This window comes from Hippoglossus hippoglossus, chromosome 14 (assembly GCF_009819705.1).
Source record: "Hippoglossus hippoglossus isolate fHipHip1 chromosome 14, fHipHip1.pri, whole genome shotgun sequence".
NCBI classification, from domain to species: Eukaryota; Metazoa; Chordata; class Actinopteri; order Pleuronectiformes; family Pleuronectidae; genus Hippoglossus; species Hippoglossus hippoglossus.
In genome coordinates, this window is record NC_047164.1 from 5,914,836 (window position 1) to 5,934,539 (window position 19,704).

The following is a 19,704-nucleotide window of genomic DNA, read 5'->3' on the forward strand; positions in this document are numbered from 1 at the left end:
TTTAAAGAAGTCTTGCTCTGATATTTTAAAATCATCAGGGTAAGAAGAAATGGGTCAAAATCTTGAAAGCTGCTGCTCCACAAAGCAAATATCATTTATGTATAAGTGTCTGGCTGTGATGTTATTTCTGTCTCTTAGCATCTGTAGCTTCTTCCCTCTGAGCATGAGGTCACACACTGACACTGTGTTTACTGTTTCTAACGCAGATAAAACAGGAACAGATCAGTCGTGACCTGGAGCTGTTTGTTAATCAAAGATGAGATGTGAGATGTGAAGGATGCGGTGCTTCGATTTTAAGCTGTTCAGTGTCTTCTTGAGTCAACGATAAAACAAGTTGTGACATTTATTCCTCTGGTGCAGCTCAGCTACTTCTACCTCGAGCTCCGACTGGGGAGGTGAATACATCAGGAGGCAGCAGAGACAGTTCAGGCCCCCTTATCAATTATGTACGGTACCCCAGCCTACTTCTGTGCTCACGCTCGCACCTGCTCACGCACCCACGCGGCAATTACTCTTTTCTCTGAGCTCTGCGGTATCCTGGCAACAGTTGCCTGAACGGCGAGTGTGCATGCACCACACCTTGCTCCGTCCTGCTGGTCTGTGAGGGTGGAGAAACAGGGCGAGTGGTGGAGTCGAGCGCAAGGACAAACGCACACTCGTGGGTTGGTGTAGTAAAAGGACAGTGGCGACAAAAGGGAACAGTAAGGTGGAATGAAACTGCTGAGCCAGACGTCTGCACAGAGAAGTGAGTTAATGAAAGGATAATAAACCTGTCTGAGTCCCAACAGAGGAACTGGAGTAGAAACATTGGCCTACATCCGCCCGACACCACTCATGCCTCCTGCACACTTTTCCTTCTCATGCAAGCCTAAGACGTAAAAGGAGACGAAGCTCACTATTTCATTTATTTGCCCTCAAGGTCACAAAATTCTCCCTTTCTTTCTTCTCTGATAAAACTGTTAATATAGATTCACCGCAAAAGAAATGAAGTGAGCAGTGCTGCACTGAGGTGTAAGTCGGCATTGATTCAGATAAACTGGCAGGATGAGGAAGTGCTGAGAGGTTTCAAGGTCAACGTATGCAACAGAGCCGTCTCTGTCAGATGCAGCAGTATCGATTCTCACACGGGCCCGAACACTTCCATTTCAGCAGGCCCAGCTCCTCTTTATTCACGTGCGCAGAGAAATACAGTTTCCAGTGCAGAACTGAGCTCAGACGCCTGCAGGGCCTGTGTTGATATATAGGTTTGTGTGTCATCCCACTATAGTTTACGTGACCAGCATTCTAATCCCTGAAAAGCCTGAGGAAGACAATGAGGAGAGAGGTTTAGCTGCACTGGTATCAAGCATGTTGCAGGATGTGGCGCTCTCTGGTGGCAGCACGTGTGGGGGGTGGGATCCATGTCCCTATAAGGGCAAAAAACAGCCGCGTCCCTGCTCCGTGTGTAAGTGATCAGCGGTCACATGGAAGTCATGGAAAACATAATGAGCCTGAGGGTCTGAGCAGAGGAGAGACGTGAATGTGAATTGGTTTTTGTATTCATTATGACATGAAGTCCAAGAAGACTTGATTAGCTGTCAGTTCTGTTATCACTAAAACTCAATTGCATCTTTCTGTCCTCAGTTTGTCTTTGCTGTCTGCCGTCACCCGTCGCTGTATTCAGTCTGTCTTCATGTCCCTGTGTGTCCGTTTTCTATGTTTTTATAGACTGTGCATGCTTTATGTCTGTGCTTCTACTTTGTACGTTTCAGTTAGCGTCAAACAATGCAGTGCAATGTTGTGTTAAGTCCATATTTCTGTTAACATTAAAGGTACACTGTGTAGAAATTACAATTACATTATCAATTTGCACATATATATTAGATATAATTGTTATTACTATGTTAGTGACGGTGTAACCGCCTTAAATTAAAATCCATTTTTGGTCGGATAAAGCTGCTGGATGTGGCCTTTAGCGTTTGCACATTGATGCAGCAGCGTGAATTCGACAAAGAAGAGCTGCAAGTGTAAGGATGTGGTACGAGTCAGGGAAGAACCCATTAAATTTAAATGTTTGATTTCTTTTTCACTTTCTTTAACATTGTGAGACAGGGCTTTTTCAACATCTTGGTTCATTTCTCTGATGATAGTTCATGGATCTTTTCTGGTGCTTTCCTGAGGAGACTGTGTGGCCCTGGTGAAGATATGCACACTGAGTGTCTTTCTAGTTGTTGATGTATTATGAGTCTCTGTGTTGCATGTTTTAAATGTAATCAATATAATATAGAGGTGTCCTGAATGAACAGGAGTCTTATAATATAATATTTTTTATTATTGCTCTGTGTTTATAAATGATGAGTCATTAATGCCAAAATTTCAATTTCATGCCTGTTCTCTTTTAGGATAACTTTGTAACATCTTTCCAAGGGAAACAGATGAAACGCCACTTCTTGGCTGACTTTACAGCAATTTGTGCACTGTCACTGTTTGATATATCAACTCAAACGTTGAATTGTATGTAGCTGTGGTTAAAGTAAGTCTTTTATCTTAGTGAAGGTTGAGAAAAGGAAGTACATTTCCGAGAAATGTAGATTTTCAACTTTTTACCAAACAGAAAATGACAAAGTGAGGATATGTTTCAGTCTCTGAGATGCTTGACATCCTTTGACATTAAGTTGAATTCTTCATTCTTGGTTTACTGTTTGTTCTGACTTGAAATTACACTATTCATACTTTTACAATTTCCTCACATACAATACAAGCAACATGTCCAAAGTTTGAAGGCAAATAATGGTTTTCTTTTGTTCCTGCGTGTCCGTGAATCCACACACGATTTCTCAAAGTCAGTTTCAGCTTTATGCACTTCCTCTGTTTAAAGTCTCCTGTGTTGCATTCCTTCCTCTTTGTCTCTGCTCTGTAGATCCACCAGTGATGCAGCACTTCTATCTGGGTCAGCCCGTCCCTGCCTCATGTCCCTCCCACCATCTCTGTCTCTCCAAGCCACCCCTCCACCTCCTCCTCCTCCTCTTTTTCCTCTGTATATGCATACCTCCCAAAGGACGTTTTTTTATGCAGATCATGTGCTTACCATGTGCTGCAGCTCCGTCTTCCCTGCTCCCGCCCTCCCCCTCTGTTTGTGCCTCATTCATTTTCTCTCATGCATGCTGTCATGGTATCTCAGCCTGTTGCAAAGTGACTCCCTCCCTCACACCCACACACACACACTGACACTAGCATTTGTCTCTTACCATCTTGAGCTTCTGGTTTCCTCTGACAAACCTGTCAAACTCAATTGTAGCATGACAGTCTAGACAGTAATGGTGTTATTAGCGTTTGTACGTGCACGCAGCGTGCACGGCGTGGCCAAGGCAGCCCCCTATGTACCTCTGAGCTGCTGCTTTGATTGGCTGAGACTGTCAGATCCTATGATGTGTTGGAGGATGTATACGACTCGAAGGCGTCCAATCAAAGACTGTTACCATGCAGCCACGCATGCACTACATACGTGCATCTGTATACAGTGTGCAGGCAAACATGCTACTGGAACACAAACCATTAATCCCATTCAAGATTTATTTATCCCCCTGGGGGAAATATTGCATGAACCATCACTGCTGTTACATCACATAGTACATATCGTATAACCTATACACACATATATCCATCATTAGTCACTGCCTACATCATTCATTAGTCACAGCATAGTATATACAATAACAGAGGTAGACCAGGACTTACATTCACTATGCACACAAGGAGTTGTTACACAGAAAGAGAAAATCCTTGTGATGCGGTGAATCTATTTTTTTCAGTGTGAGAAAAGACAGAGAGAGGGAGTGAGATGCAGTAAAGTGGCAAAAAGAATATAAGGGAATAAAATATTAGGGAAAAAATGAATAATCAAGTATTAAATAATAAACTTACTTCTTTGGTTTGAATATATTCTAACAACTATTACACCCTGATTAATACATACGAAATATATTTTTCAGTTGGTACATTTCCCATGGACGATGTCTGTTTTCAGAATATCCCTTTCATTTATTATCATTGTATCTGTCTTTTGGACCTCATAGACATTAAAAATGTGACAGTGCATCCACGTGCCTGTAGTCATTCATTTTGTTGTGGTGTTTTTCTCCATAAAGAAAGTTTCCCTACTTCTGATTTTAAATAATACAACTCCTATGTAGAAGCTGTTCATCTACACGTGTTTTTTTTTGTTGAAAGATCATAGTAGCTTTTCCCCCTCCATAATAAAAACATTACAACTTCTGTTTTTAAATTGCAGAGTTACTATATAAGAGTTCTCCTCTGATTGCAAAACCCATTATCATGTATTTCTATAATTTAAATAAAAGGCCTTTCTTCTCATTGCTCTATAGCCTGAATCATTTACATTGTATTGATGCAGTTGTATCTGTGATGCAGAGTTTAACCTCATTAGTGTTTCACTGTCAACACATACTCGAGTATTAAGGTTTACAAACATCCACCAGCTCAGTCTCAGTCACACTCGTTCTCCTCCACCTTCTTAACGTGGTAATCACCCTCACACACACGGATAGGCCCCGCCCCTCGCAGTTTGATCGACAGCCCTGATCTCGAGACAGCAGGGTGGCCAGTCACGCTCTCGCCATGCAAATGAGCCGCTCGCGCCGGGCGGGTGCCCATGTGGACCAGCACCATGCCTTGTTGTTCTGAGCTCTGATTGGTCCGCCGGCGCCCCACTGCTCTTCATGCGCTGCGGGCCACGTGCGGGAGCGAAAACGCGGAGGCCGGCGCGCAGCGGGAGGATTCACCGTCTCCCGGGGCCCTGCGGGGAACGCGACCGCAACCGTGTGCGGGGTTTGCACCGGGAGCTTGTGAATAGACGAGGTTCCCGCTGTGACGATGAACCAGGAGACACAGTGGAGCTCGTGAGGGCGCGCGGCTGCGGGGGAGGAACCGCGCGGGAGCGGTGCGGGCGCCTGGTTTTGCGGGCGGCCGTAGTAACGGGGCGGGGCAGGAACCCGGGAGGGGCGGATCTTAACGAGAACACGACTCGCCTTGTTGTGTGTATTCCCGTGCTCGCATCGCCATCTTGTTGCAATCCTGTTTTTTTTTTTTTTACGTATGCGAGGATCTACTCTCCGTTCAGACGGATTAGAAATCTCCCCCTCAGCCTCCCGGAGCCACACAGGGGACGAGCCGCTCGGGTCTGCGGCTGTGAACCGTGCACACGGCGCTTCCCAGCGGGACCTCACCCTCCCCTCGCTCGGGTCTTTTTCCTCCCTCGCTCTGTCCCGGGCCACCGGGTCGCCTGCAGCGAGGGTTTCCGCGCAATGAGCATCGACACGCTCCTGGAGGCGGCCAGATACCTGGAATGGCAGGCCCAGCAACAACAGATCGCACGTGGTAAGTGGACCAGCGGAGCGGTGCGTCGTGCTGACCGGACGTGACACCGAGCGGCGGCGGCGGCGTGCGCTCGGGCACCGTTTCCCGTTACTACCGAACCCCCGGGCTCGCGTTTGCAACCGGAGAGGAAGCGAACGGAAGTGTGTGTAGTATTTATTCGTGCTCCGAGAGGAAAAGGGACTCGAGTCACCGGGAAGTACCGACTCATCCCCGAGCGGTGCGTTAATCGTCAGTGCACGCGCTGCTGTTGTAAAGGCGGAAACGGACGAAGTTGTTTTTCCGAACTACTTTGCGCGCTCTCGCCCGTGTGTGTGTGTGTGTGTGTATGTGTGAGTGTGTGTGTGTGAGGAGTTCCCGACAGAGCCCGTGCACAGTTCATGTGTGGTGTCTTTGTTGTGCAGCCGCGTGCGTTTGATCCCGGTGAACTCATCTTAACTCGGTAATGGCGGACACGGTGTGATAGTGGAGCTCCGTCTGCACCGAGCCGCCCCGGGCTCCGCGGCCGTCGGGCGGCGGCAGGGCGGTGGCGAGCAGCGGCGCGTCTCTTTACATAACACCGCGCAGCTCCCGCATGACACACACGCACAGGGGCGGGTGTACTCACGCGCTCACTCGCTTGTGTGCGTGCACGCGAGCGTATTTATATATCAAAGGATCGATTATTATTGTTCGGTGTCTCCCCCCCCCGTATGAAGCCGATGAGCTGTCAATAGACATAATAATGGGGGGGAGGAGGGGGGGGCTCTCAGTGTTTCTCCCCCCTGATGACGTGTCAGACCAACGACCCCACCCCCCCTCCCCCCTCCTCATACTTACCCTACCGCGTGCTAGGATGCGCCCACAGTGACCACGTGCACACCGCCCCCTCCCTCCTCCTAGATACACAACTACACACACACACTCGTACACGCCTCGTCCCCGCCCCTCCCATTCAGCCTACTGACAGTCGTGGGGGGGAAGTGGGGCAAACCTCTTGTGCTCTCTTCTGCCCCCCCCACCCTCACCCTCACCCAAAGCCCAGCCTCTCTCAATGCAGGAGTTATGTAATTTACGTGTGTGTGCGTGTGCGTGCGTGGTGTACTACAAGAGCTAGAAAAATACATTAGGTCAGTAAGCATCAATGTCAGACTTTTATTTTCCACTGCAGCTTTTATCCCCATTACCCGTTTTCTTTTAATTTACTCGTGTGGGGATGATGCTACAAAAACATATCTGGTCAATAAGAATCAACTCTCATGTCAGATATTATCCTTACTTCCCGTTTGATCCCCCCCCTTCCTGAGAGAGAGAGCGTTTTATTAGCAAACGGAAAGAAAATGTACAGCGTGTTCACTTTGCTGTGAGCTGTTCCTAAATGACCCCGGTGCATTCTTTAAACTCCAGCTCTCAGCAGGAGCCACGGTGCTGCTGAGCCCTGCTTTCAAGAAATCTTTGTCACGATACCGGTAGAACTGCAATGATTAATCAGAGGATCGATTTAGTTGATTCATAGATTTAGAGACTAAGCAGCAATTAGTTTAATAACAGTCTATAATAACAGTCTGCTGTGTGTCTACCATCGGGATTATGAGGATTTAATGCTTTTCAATGATGGCTCTTATTTCCTCTGACAAATCCTATTGATTTATTTGTGTGGTTTAATTCGAGGTTCATGTGTGGTTTTATCTTTTTTCTGCTCATGTTCCATTGTATTTTTTCATTTTATTTACTTGTTCTTTATTCATTCATTCATATTAAACAGATTAATAAAGTAAAATGGAAGATTAATCAATAATGTAGTTGGTCTATAAAGAATATGGTAATTTCCTGTAGTGATATATATTAAAAATGATACTTTCCTGCATCACAATCACACTTGTGTCCAAAGCATAAATATATGTTACTGGAGAAAAAACTGACAATAGCTGTCAATCAGAAACTATTGCTTGACAAATATTATTAAAATTTTACATTCTGCTGTTTTATAGACGAGAACGATGCCTTTAGTGCTGCAACTTATTCTTATCTTTCTGATTAGTGACAGATGGACAAATGGTGCAATATGTTCAGTTGGCTTTGATTCTATTATCGTTTCTTGTTGTCACATCCAATAGAATTAAAAAGCTGTTGTTGTGCATCTCATCGTGACGACAGTATCTCGCTGAGCAGGCCTTCTGTCTCAGCTGAACCATTGAGGTGAACGGAAGCTGTGTCATCATCGTGTGTTTGCAGCGTCACGTAGAGAAGAAATGTTACTTAACACGCAGCCGAGCACGCTGGCATGTGCTGCGTCTGTTTTCATGATAGCTGCGGTGGTGGCTGGGCTTTGTGTCGGCGTGGTGCAGGTTTGAGGAATCCCTGGGATCTTCTGTTTCTCAAGTTGCTGTTACCATGGTAACTGAGGGCTTTCTACATCCCTTTTGAGTGTGCCTGGCACGGTGTGCACTAACTACTCATTATCGTGTGTGTGTGTGTGTGTGTGTGTGTGTGTGTGTGTGTGTGTGTGTGTGTGTGTGTGTGTGTGTGTGTGTGTGTGTGTGTGTGTGTGTGTGTGTGTGTGTGTGTGTGTGTGTGTTCGTTCTGTGGGCGCAGCGTGGGAACATTCCTGCACGTGTGTGATTCTTTTCTTCAAACATATTTTAGTTTCCTTTGCTTTTGTTTGAAATGCAACAATGCTTCACTTATATTGTGGCACGATGCCGACTGTGGTCGACCCAGCTGAGGGGATCTTTGACATCAGTCCGCGTCTGTCAGTCAGACGGCCGTGACACAGCTCATGGGTCGGAGCATGCTCAACGCCGGACTGGTCCAATCCGAGGGCAGACGGGGGGGTTCTCTCCAGTCAAGAAAGAGATGCAGACTTTTTGTTCTCCCTACCCACTGTCTGATTCCACCGATGACATCATGCTTTGTGTGCACATAGTGTGAACGTGTCCACTCCGACAAAGTAATCGTCAGTACAACAAAGAAACAGCGAAGATAGTTTACATCCTTTGCTGCATTTGGTTGTCTAAAAATAAGATGAAATTAGTATACATTGAATTTATAACATGGGATGGAAAATAAATGAAATGGGAAAAAAAATAGATTGTATTCCCAACTTACTGGTGTCATCCATTTGTTTCCTAAAGTCCAATCTATTTATGCTCATTTTGAGTGAATTAGTGAAATAACCTCTCAGGTGAACTGTGCAATCTGTCCCTGGAATTTTATATATTCAATATGTGCAGTCCCACTCCCCCTCTAGTGATCCTCTTCACAGTTTATATATTATTGCTATTTTCATATTTCCTTTTGTCTTATTGGCATGTAAATGATTTATCACTTTTTTACTGATGCTTCCATTTTGTTATTTCTCACAGAGGAGGAGCAACGCAAAGCGAAGGAGCTCATCAACAGGGAGGCGGAGTCAAGGCGTGTGGAACTTGTGACGTCGTCGTCGTCTCCGCCAGTCAGAGTCAACCACATCAGCTGGGGCGATGACACTCACCGTCAACAGCCGCATCACCCTCCCGCCCCTCCGCCCCCCTCCCTCCAACCTTATCAAGTTCCCATCACCGTCATCCCAATGGTCCCCGTTGTCACTTCGACGCCGTCGGTCCCACCACTACCACTCCCAATGCCAATTGCTGCGGCAGCGACGTCATTCAACGGCTCCCTGCCGGTGAAGAACTCCTCCTCTCCTCCTCCTCCTCCTCCTCCTCCTCCTCCGCAGCAGCCGGCCTCTCGTCACCTGTTGTGCGCACCCCAGATAAAAGTAGAGACGAGTCAGCAGCTGATGGGAGCAAAGCCCAGCCAATCACAGCCTCAGGTTCAGATTCAGTACCCGACCTCCATTAGCATTAATGGTTCTAGCTCTCATCATACACTGGTTCCCCATCAAGCCCCGCCCACACCTCAGCCACGGCCGAATGGCGTGACGATGGAAGACATGAGGGGGATGGAAGGGAAGAGGAGACCAGGAGGGTCAGTTTGTCTGTTGATCAGAGTTGATACTAGTAACTAACTAATGACTTTATGGTTGTGTTTGATCATTTACTCGTGTGTTTTCAGAGCGGGGACCAGAGAGGTTCATAATAAACTGGAGAAGAACAGGTGAGTCATAATAATCAGAACTTTGTTGCACTGACCAAACAGCCGTGTTGTTTTTAGCTTTACCAACACATACATACATACATGTTTTTTTGTTTTATCAAGTTTGTTAGGAAAGGTCCTAGCATTTCCTAACACAGAAAACTTCACACGTGCACACCCTCACCCCTTCAGACTGTGATGATGATCGACTTACTGCTACATTGTGAATATTCTCCAAGACGTCTAGCAAATGACAACCAAATCAAAAGTGTGGGTCTTTTCTCGTTTTTGATTCTTGGCCCTCCAGGCGAGCGCACCTCAAAGAGTGTTTTGAGACGCTGAAGAAGAACGTTCCAAATGTTGATGAGAAGAAAACGTCCAACCTCAGTGTTCTCCGCAGCGCTTTGCGTTACATACAGGTAAGGAGGGATTAAATACATTTCTCACAGCTCTTCCAGTTAACGTTTCCAGCCTTTTTTTCGGGTACCACTCGCTTCTTGTTTTTCATCATCTTTGTTTTTCATCTTTCTCGAGCTCTGAGACCAGAATTCAGTTTTAAAGATACAATGCTGCTTTTTTCTAAGCTGGGCATTTTTTGTTGGTTAGTGTCTTGTGGCCATTAGATGACATCTGCCAAATAATGATGAATCAGTCTATAAGAAAGTGGTGAATAGTCTGCACAATATAATGATATATATCACACCTGAGCTGCTTTCAGACAAGCACTCAACTCTTATAACCTTCTGACATTCTCCAGACATGTAGAAGACACAGATGAATATGTCAAGAGAGTTTTACGGTGATTAAGGGCAGATGCTGGTGCTGATGTGCTGTAAAGAAAAACAAGTGATCTCTGCAGCGAGAATTTATTCATAGCTTCCCTCACCTGAACGCTCCTGAGATTTCTGTGTGGTTGTGAACGGGTCTGACCCAAGAATCTCCTGCTGCTTTGTTCATATGTGAAAAGCAAACTCCACAGAAAGGTCCAGACCCAATTGTGCAGGAATTTTTTGGGGTTCATGTCTGAAAACGGCTTTGTTGACTTGTTGTTGGCCTTTCAGTCAGACGTTGTGTTACTACATCCTGTAATCTTGTTCTGTCGGGGAACCAAGTATTAAGTAACCTGAAAAGATGAAGGAGTTACATGTGTGTGTGTGTGGAAAGACTTGCAGCATAATGCACTTGTGTAGAAAAATAATTAATATCGGGAAATTGATCTGAGGGTGATGTGGGGGAGGGGGCTGTACAGCTCCAAGGGGTGAGCCTTCAGTCCACAGAAGTAGATGAGAGGAGATTTTTGTGCTGTGGCAGAAATGAATTGAGGCCCAGAGCTGGATTCAGTCGTTCTTTTTTGTGTCATGATTGGGACTTCAATGGGGAGTCAGTGGAAGAAGCTAAATTAGTCTGTAAGATGGAAGAACTTCGAGATGTTGGGATCAGCCTTCAGGGAGCACAACAGCAGGATCTGAGGTGCTCGATGACACAAGATGGTGTTTGAAGCGCGGCAGATCATAGCTGCTGGTGAGGAAATCCGTACTGCACCGTTTTTCATGTTGTAAAAGAAATGTTATCATCCCACTCAGCAACAGTACTCAATTATTAAATAGGTCCATCCACAGGAGGTTAATTGAACAAATTTAAGAACTGATTACTGATTTATCAAGCAAAAAAATTTTAAATATTCACAGACACAGCCTCTCAAATGTGAGTCAGAGGTCTGTTAAGCAATCAACACAATCTCCAGATCCAAATTCAAAACATTCAAAATGAAAGCTCTGGAATGATAGATAGATAGATAGATAGATAGATAGATAGATAGATTTTTTGCGATTAAATAAAATGCTATTGAGCCTCGTCCCTAAACACTGGTGACATTCCTGCATCCATGTTGTGAAAAGTATATGCCCCCATTTTATCCAACTAAACCTCCAGAAATAGTTATTATCTTTATATTTAGGCCAGTACATTCATCGGCCAGTTTTATTATAGATAAGTGACTCGCTGCCCCTCCCCCTTCTCCCCTCTCTTTTTTCCCCTTCTTCTCTTGCTACCGCTTGCTAAGCTCAGTCCCTCTCCCTCAGCCATGTGAGATCTGAGCACATGGCTAGTGCGAGCTCGATGACGTCACCGTAGCTCCACCACTCCGACCTGCTCTGCATCTCTCAACTGCAGAGAGAGAGAGCGAGGCAGCGACAGACAGCGTGAACGGAGCAGGGCAGCACCACTGCCATGGTTATAACAGGGGGAATAGTTCAGATCAGATTTCCTTTGTCTTCCGACCCCTGTCTGTCTCGCCCTTTTTCTTTCCTCCTTACCTCGTCCTCTGTCGCCCTGTTGTCTGTACCGAACACTTGGTAACCATAGCAACAGGCAGCAGGTTGTCCAGGACACCGTAGTCAGTCCGTTCCTCCCTGTTTGTCTGCACAGGAAAGTGTATATGAGGTTGTGTGATGTAAAGATTAAACCAGTCAAATCCAGGTTATTGGTCATTTTGTCGATGGTTATTGATGCTGTTGGGCCGCTGGGATCATCCAGGGCTCTTGGTGCTGTCGTCATTCCTATTGCGTGCGTGCGTGCGTGCGTGCGTGCGTGCGTGCGTGCGTGCGTGCGTGTGTGTGTGTGTGTGTGTGTGTGTGTGTGTGTGTGTGTGTGTGTGTGTGTGTGATTAATGCAGAGACGCCTGTCAGGACAAATATCATCACTCTTGAGATATTTGCACCTTTTTCATCAGGGAGTAGTTGTGATGAAAGAGGAAGAATAAAGGAGGCATAGATGAGGTGAAGGAGGAGGGGAAAAGGGGGGAAGGGAGTCCAAGGAGAGATGGATGGGGGTGTAGAAGGAGAAGGAGTGTGGGAGGAAGAGGGGGAAGGGTGTGGATTGATCTGACGCACCCTACAGGCAAACATCCAGTAACATCACCCCTTAAATATAATTACCCCCTTGTTCCTTCAGCAAATTGGATAGTTCCTGATGTTGTTTTTTATTTTTATTTTTTTAACAAACAGTTTTTCAAGCAGCCAGATCCTTGCAGATGAGGTTGCCAAGGAAACGGTAATGGGTGGAAGTTGTTTCCTTGGTGATATGGTGCAGGACTCAGTGTCTGGGTTCGTATAGGAAGACCTTGAGATGATGTTCATGGATACACATGCACACGTACGTCGCCGGTTGTAGTTCCTCTGTGGTCATCTATTGGCTGTGACTGTGTGTGAGGAAGCAGTGTCGATCTGTCACACAGTATATTCAGCCAAGTGTGCAAGTATAAATTATGATATCACAGACAAGAAGCTGGAATTAATTCTAGTAACGGCAGAAGGTTGCGATTAACACAAGCGTAATGTTCCTTAAAATCCCAATATCTTCACCTTAAATGTGTCCGTGCTGCTGACCTGAGATTGTCTGGGTCTTTGCATTTTCAGAGTTATTATCCATTTTGAGCTAATTAAACAACAACTGATTCTTCTACGTACTGAGCTGAGCTTCACAGAACTTTGAATGAACAGGTGAAAAGCTCTTTGTGCAGCAGCGGTGGTTTCAGGGTTCTGCAGCTGGTATTAACTTTACAGGCTTGTTTAGAATGAGCACTGGGCTAGTTCTTACAAATTCCTTATCTCACATCCTGGCTCAAAAGTTCTTTAATCGACTCTGCCCCAAAGTGTAAAGTGTCTTTCTGGGCCCACATCACATCCTTCCACCAGGTTTCAAGACAGTAGGCTCAGTAGTTTCTGTCTAATCCAGCTAACAGACAGTCATTGGTCTATTTAAATTACTAAAATGAATATACTAAGACAACATGTGCAAATTAATCAGGTTTATTTCCAAAGCAATAACAAAGGAGTGATAGCACCAGGACATAATTTTAATCTTCTCTAATCTCATGGAGCTCATTTACTGTCATTTCTAAAAATCTCCTCTTTCGCACTTGACGTCTGTAAAAACGGCCCCTTCCACTTATTGTTATTAGGTGCGGGGGGGGGGGGGTGGGTGGTGTCGGATGAGAGGTATTGAGCTGTTATGAACGAGTTCACCAGGTCTGAATTGTTCACCGTTTCAAAGAGCGCAGAGGAAACGCGTGTGAGGCCGTCAGGTGCCTGTGGAGTAAACAGCTTTGCTCAGTGAAGTGAGTGAGCGCCCTGTAGTAGGATCATGTGTCCCCATATGCTCATTTCCTGTATTTCAAGCTTTCTTTTCTCTCTGGGCTGCAGGAATCACTTCTCTACCTGTTTTTTTCTCAGATTTTTAGATTTCAGTTTTGTTATCATCCTCTGCCCTCCTTTATCCACCCATTTCCTCCCCTGTTCCTCACCCCCTCCCTCCCACTCGTACCTCCCAAGTAATCTGTGTTAATGTTCTTAGTCTGTGGTAATGTTTGGCGTTCAAGCGTCAGCTGACCCACACAGAAACTGGGTCACAGAGATAGCGTGGTGAGGCGGGGAAAGCTGTACTCTCCCTCTTTCTAAATAATTCTCGCTGTGTTTTTCCTCCTCGTTGCTAAATCTGCAAACACACGTGTCTCTTACAACTCTGCGTACGACAGGGAGTGAATGCTTTGATTCAGTTGTATGTGACTGTAAGCCAGTGACATAAGCACGGCTGGGTTGATGATGAATTGGTGTGATTGTTGGCAGCAGAAGACAGCAGGACGTCCACTCCCACTCCGACCCTGTTCTCTCTCTCTCTCTATATTAAAAACAACAAGCGGTATCCAGGAAATAGGCGGAGCTGTAGATGACGCAGACAAAAGCAGTGTGAACATGCTTGAATTTGCAGGCATGCCTTCCTGCTTGTGTGTGAAACTGGGATGGTGCAGAGACCATCGTGTTTCAGGATTGTGTAAGGGAGCGAGAAAGACAATTGGCCTTAATTCCTTTTTCCTTTGCAATGCCAGTTCCTTGAATTGTAGATATTTTAAAAACTAATCCTCACTTCATAGTGTGCATGAGGTTTATTCTTCAACACCGGCCTGGATCTTTATTTACAAGAGACACAACCAGGCCCTCATTTCTTACTTCCTCATTTTCCTACGTATGATTTATTGCCCATCTCTCCTGTTTTATGATCTTCTCTTATTTGCCTTGTTAATTTGCTGCTGCTGTTAAAACAAACTCCACACTTCCTCCATCTGTTTCACATTAATAGGTTTTTTGTGTTGGGCTTTCTCAACACAGAGGGAAAAAACCACAAAGCAGCATCAATCAGGATGAATTAAATGAGCGATGACAGTGTTTATAATGATGAGAGAATCTCAGATCAACACAGGTAGATCTGAGACTGTTTTGAAACAATGAAAAAGATGCTGTGGGAACCAACCTTATGTGAACCTTTTGTAGTAGATATTCTTTTTTCCACATATGTTGTCTGGCCTAAGCTGAACAAAGACTTTTATCTGAGAATGAATTGCCTGTGTTGTATTTCTCTCATCTCTAGCCTGGTTTTGCAGAAGAGGTTAGAAGCGTTTTAACAGTATTTTCTCCTCTGCTCTCTGTCTCCCCCTGGAAGACTCTGAAGCGCAAGGAGAAGGAGTACGAGCACGAGATGGAGCGTTTGGCCAGAGAGAAGATCGCCACGCAGCAGCGGCTGGCCGAGCTGAAGAACGAGCTCAGCCAGTGCATGGACGTCACGGAGATCGACAAAGTCCTGCGACAGACCATTCAGCCGGAGGACGACCAGGCCTCCACGTCCACTGCATCAGGTACAGTGACGATGCAACAACTAGAGTCGATACTCTTACACAGAACCAACCACAAGAAGTACAATGGTAGGTAAAGATTTTCAATAGCAGAGGAGGCACGGGAGAGATAGATGGTTAGATTTAGTTTGAATTTCAGTTCAACTGTCTCTCGGTTGGGGTTGGGTATCGTTTGGATCTTTTCCAATACCTGTGCTTTTAAAATGGTTTTTCATGTTCCTCCCTTTACAAGGAAGTGTTTGCAAACATTTGCTGCACGTCCTGGTGTCGGAATCCTTTTGAAATACGGACACACTTTCCACCGTTAGGCTTCAGGCATTTTGTTGTCGACTCAAGTTTGAGGTATCTAACTATAGGCTAACGTAATGTGTGTTTCCACCAGAGTTAAGTGTAATGATAACTAGGCACGTGCAGTGATGGTTATGTTGCCGGTAAGCAGGACTACTTGTTCAGTAAAAAGCCTTGGCACCGAAATCTGCGCTGTGATTCGGTCCCTGGATTTCGGTACCCAACCCTACTCTCAGTGGAATATTATATTTCATAAATATTCATGTTCACACAGAGGACAGGGAACTGTTTTCTTGCATCATGACATGATGACTGACAGGTTTCCTCTCTGCTTTACAGAAGGAGAGGACAACCTTGAGCAAGACATGGACGAGGATGTCTCCGCTCCTCCTGCTCCAGCACTCCTGACCAAACCAGCGCCTCCCATCCTACACGCCCAGCCGCTCCTCACCCCTCACCTGTCAATCCAGCACACCGCCCTGCCTTTGTCTGGAGTCTTGACCACGCCCTCCCCCTCAGGTCCCCCTCCTCCTCAAGCCATCGCTCCGGCCCCAGGTCCGCCCCCTCTGCCGCCTGCTCATCCCATCCAGCCCCCGGTTTTGCAGGTCCAGCCCACCGTCATCGCTCATGCCGCCGTCTCCCACCCTTCGGTCATCCAAGCTGTCAATCACACACTGCCAGCCAATCACAAGCACCTCACACACATTGCCCCATCACCCGGCCCCACCGCCTCTACCCCACAGCCATTAACGGCAGCTCAAGCCAACCACCAACATATAACCGCCCAGCCCATCGGACATATCACCGTCCACCCGGTGGCTCACCTGGGAGCTCCACTGCCATCCCACCTCCCGACTCTTTACCCCCAGGGTGTATCTGTCTCCCAGCCCACCATGGTGGGCCACATCACTCACACCTTCACCCATCACACTCTGCCGCATGTCCAGGCTAATCCTCAAGCTAACACTAACGGAGCCCAGGTAAACAGCGCTACCATGGTGAGCCAGGGGAGCTCGTTAGGGAAACCCACAGCGGTGCTGGCCCCCCACCCCCACCCGCAGCTGGTTGGACAGGCGACCGTCCTAAACCCTGTCACCATGGTTACGGTCCCCACTTTCCCTGTCAGCACTCTCAAACTGGCCTGAAAGAGTTACAAAAAAAAAGAAGATGGGTCGGACTGAAGGAGAGAAAGATTCAGAACTTCTGGATAAGTTGTCACACTCCAATCAATAACCAAGAGTCTCTGACAGACATGAATTCAAAAAAACGTCATCAGCTGTTTTTTGGACAAACTTGTGACAAATATCTCCAGAGATATTCGGTCACAGCTCTGTTAGTTTGTGAACAATAGGACTAAAGCAGAGTCAGGGGGTCCGGCCATTGTTTATGAGAATGCGACTGACATTTGTCTCCGCTGCAAAGACAGGAACTCTTGTTTTACCTTCCTTCCTTCCTTCCTTCCTCTGCCTTCTTCTCTACTTCCTTCCCTCCTCTCCTCCCTTTACAACAAGAAGCACTAACACGATAAGCTCAGTTCACACTCAGGCATCAAGGATTTACCTTAAACTCTTCATTCACCCGTCGAGGGACAACGCACGAGCGAGAGACAGTAGTTTGTCGTTTTGGCTGTTGTCATGGTGATACAGTCTGTGCCCATTTTGTATTCATGTGATCTCAATGTCATGTGGGACATCGTTGGGGAATAATGTCACTGACGGGTTTGAGAGCAGCTCAGTGGTCTCACTAATAAATTGGACACAGAGTGTGAAGTTGACCACATCACACACAAAGTTAGAGCAACACTAAGCAACTTTATATCTAAAAATAGCAGCTTCATTCAAAGGTTTCATGGTTCACTGACTTGGAACAGAGAGAGAATGTTTCCTCTTTCATTCCCACTCCCCTCTTCTGAGAAGTGTGGAACTGACACAGATTCAATTGTCAGAATCAGGTGCAGCGAGTTGAAGAGTAAAGCTGAACTGTAGCTCAGTTAAAAAGATGTAGAAGTTATTAAAAAAACAGAGTTTATCTCCAAAATTCAGCTGCAAACTTTTAAAATATGAAGAAATCTCAACTGAATTTGGTGGATTTGTTACAGCTGCAACTATTCTGGTGCAGGAAGCTGAGGATCATGGGTAATGTCCACCGTTCAGTTGCGTTTCAGGTCAGTGAGTAGAGTTACAGTTTAGTTTTCTCTACATGAAAACCTCTTTAATCACTCTGGCTGTGGCTGCAGGGGGCGCTGTTGCTCAGTAAAAGTTGCATAGTGTTGCTTTAAATGGAGCTAAATCATGAAATCTTAACGACAGTTATTCATCATTTGTTATCAAAGAAAAGCTCCTCATTTACATTGCTTGAATTTCTTTTCACCCCTTTGTTTTTGCCTTCGATCTTAGTACAGAAGTATAGAGTAGAGAACTTGCTTCAGGAGGTTGGTCGTCTCCAGCTTCCTCCAAATGAAGGTTCTTCACCATTTCACCTGGAAAATAGTTACAGAAAAAGAGTGAACAGCAGGTGGTGATGCTTTAATGAAGTTAGAACCAATCTGCAGCTAAAATATACACAACCTCGTCTTCTTTGTGTGAGATTTCTGTCCTGCTTTCAGCTTCTGGTGGCGTGAGTGGAGGTGTTTATCCTTTCTTTCTTTTTGGATGGAGAGTCTGAAACAGTGGAGTGTCCCCCACGGATGAGGCGCAGGTTTAAAGAGGAAGAATTGGGGCTATGATTGCTCAGCTCGCTCACATCGACGGACAACAGGACCTTGGCCTGTTTGACAGACGTTGAATTTCAACCAAAATACAGAATCATGAGTCATAAAACACATAAAGTGAGACCAAGTAAAGTTTGAGTGAGATTTTCGCATATTGTCTTGCTTCATGCAACCAGTCAAATGTATAATGATGCTTCACTGCACTACCTGTCCCACAGTGAAAAGATGGTCAGAATTATTTATCAGCTGTTTTCTACAGGATTTTGAAAGAGTCGTGAGAATGTTAGTCTCTTGGACATATTTTACTGTCCGATTGATTTAATCAGTGCTGATCTAAACCAAACAAAAGCCTGTAACAAATTTAAGCCGACATGGCAAGTTTTTAACTCATCAGAATTACTGGAAATACGTTTGCTGACTTTAATTCCAAAAGACGGCCAAGGACAATGAGACGTTCACACAACCATGTTACTGCTCTCAAAACCTTCAGCGACAGGGTTCCTCATGATGTTCCTCTAACACACCGCAGGGCAATACGGGTTTCCATCCTCTATTCTCTCTGATGCAACAGCTCCCTCTGCTGCCTCCCCCTGGACCTCATTCTGACGTCTCACACACACACACACACACACGCACACACATATGCAACACAAACTTCCTGCACAAACCTGGACTAAACACTTTCAGTGTAACACCTCAGTCTTGTCCTTGAAAACAGTCGAACGTTATCCTGACTGGTGCTTTGTGCTGTGGTACATTAAACACAGTACAGAACATTGGCCACATGATAAACTGCAGAGGAGACTGAGAGGAATCCCAGAAAACATCTTTTTAAAGCTAAAGCTCCACGTTTGGATACAGCACAAAAATATTAAGTTGAAAATCAGTTTTCATTTTTTTCCACTCCAATGTTTTATAAACGGACATCAAGCTGACTCCTCTGCTCCAGACCAGACATTTTTTCTATATTTCAAAAATGGAAAATGTGTTGTGTCGCACACTTTCTTTGTGTGTGTGTGTGTGTGTCTGTATGTGTGTGTGTATGTTCAAGGTCATACTCAAACAGCTCGTGGCTCCACAGCCTTCTTCTCAGCCTACACGTGTCACATCATCAGATCTCCCATCAGTGTGTGGATGTAGTCGGCGTCTCGCGGATCTGCTCTTTGCCTCTTCTGCTGTTTCTCAATGTTGCGTCTGTACATGTGAGTGTATTCAATGTTTTATATTCTGTACTATAGTTAATCCTATTGTACCTGTAGCATGGCTCTGTTTCTTTGGTTATACAGTTTGCCCTGTGCATGAAAGAGTGTGTGTGTGTGTGTGTGTGTGTGTGTGTGTGTGTGTGTGTGTGTGTGTGTGTGTGTGTGTGTGTGTGTGTGTGTGTGTGTGTGTGTGTGTGTGTGTGTGTGTGTGTGTGTGTGTGTGTGTGTGTGTGTGTGTGTGTGTGTGTGGCAAGCAAGCAAGTTATTTTTGTACACAGAGGTGATTTATGGTATGAGCCCGTCTGGGTGCTGTGGTGTGTGCCTATACTCAGTTTTCCTGAACACTGTGACAACTCTGGCGAAACACGTACGCACTGAGCGAATGGAAG

The 19,704-nt window shown here is 45.7% G+C and overlaps 2 protein-coding genes across 5 annotated transcripts in view; both read left to right on the forward strand.

Annotated features, from left to right (window-relative positions):
• LOC117774403 (lissencephaly-1 homolog B) overlaps window positions 1-19,507 on the forward strand; it is a 33,182-nt gene extending 13,675 nt beyond the window's left edge. The window contains exon 12 of the transcript XR_004616066.1: window positions 19,419-19,507. The gene's annotated coding sequence lies outside the window, so the exon portion shown is untranslated. The remainder of the gene's footprint in view (window positions 1-19,418) is intronic.
• On the forward strand, window positions 4,761-18,636 carry mntb (MAX network transcriptional repressor b). 4 transcript variants are annotated; one of them, XR_004616065.1, is made up of 8 exons: window positions 5,052-5,376; window positions 8,718-9,321; window positions 9,409-9,450; window positions 9,737-9,848; window positions 14,926-15,118; window positions 15,743-17,865; window positions 17,915-18,029; window positions 18,061-18,636. XR_004616065.1 is itself a non-coding variant. In XM_034606816.1 (6 exons), exons 1-6 carry the CDS (start codon window positions 5,304-5,306, stop codon window positions 16,546-16,548), a joined length of 1,830 nt encoding a protein of 609 aa, XP_034462707.1. In that variant the 5' UTR covers window positions 4,761-5,303; the 3' UTR covers window positions 16,549-18,636. The 4 variants fall into 4 exon arrangements, 1 of the variants encoding a protein (XP_034462707.1); XR_004616063.1 differs by having other exon boundaries at window positions 15,743-18,029; XR_004616064.1 differs by having other exon boundaries at window positions 17,915-18,636.
• Window positions 19,508-19,704: the final 197 nt, after the last annotated feature.

Coding starts and splice junctions, on each gene's coding strand:
- mntb (XM_034606816.1), top strand. CDS start 5,304: ATGAGCATCGACACGCTCCTGGAGGCGGCCAGATACCTGGAATGGCAG. Junction 9,451..9,736: donor AATAAACTGGAGAAGAACAG/GTGAGTCATAAT, acceptor TTGGCCCTCCAG/GCGAGCGCACCTCAAAGAGT. Junction 15,119..15,742: donor CTCCACGTCCACTGCATCAG/GTACAGTGACGA, acceptor TCTGCTTTACAG/AAGGAGAGGACAACCTTGAG.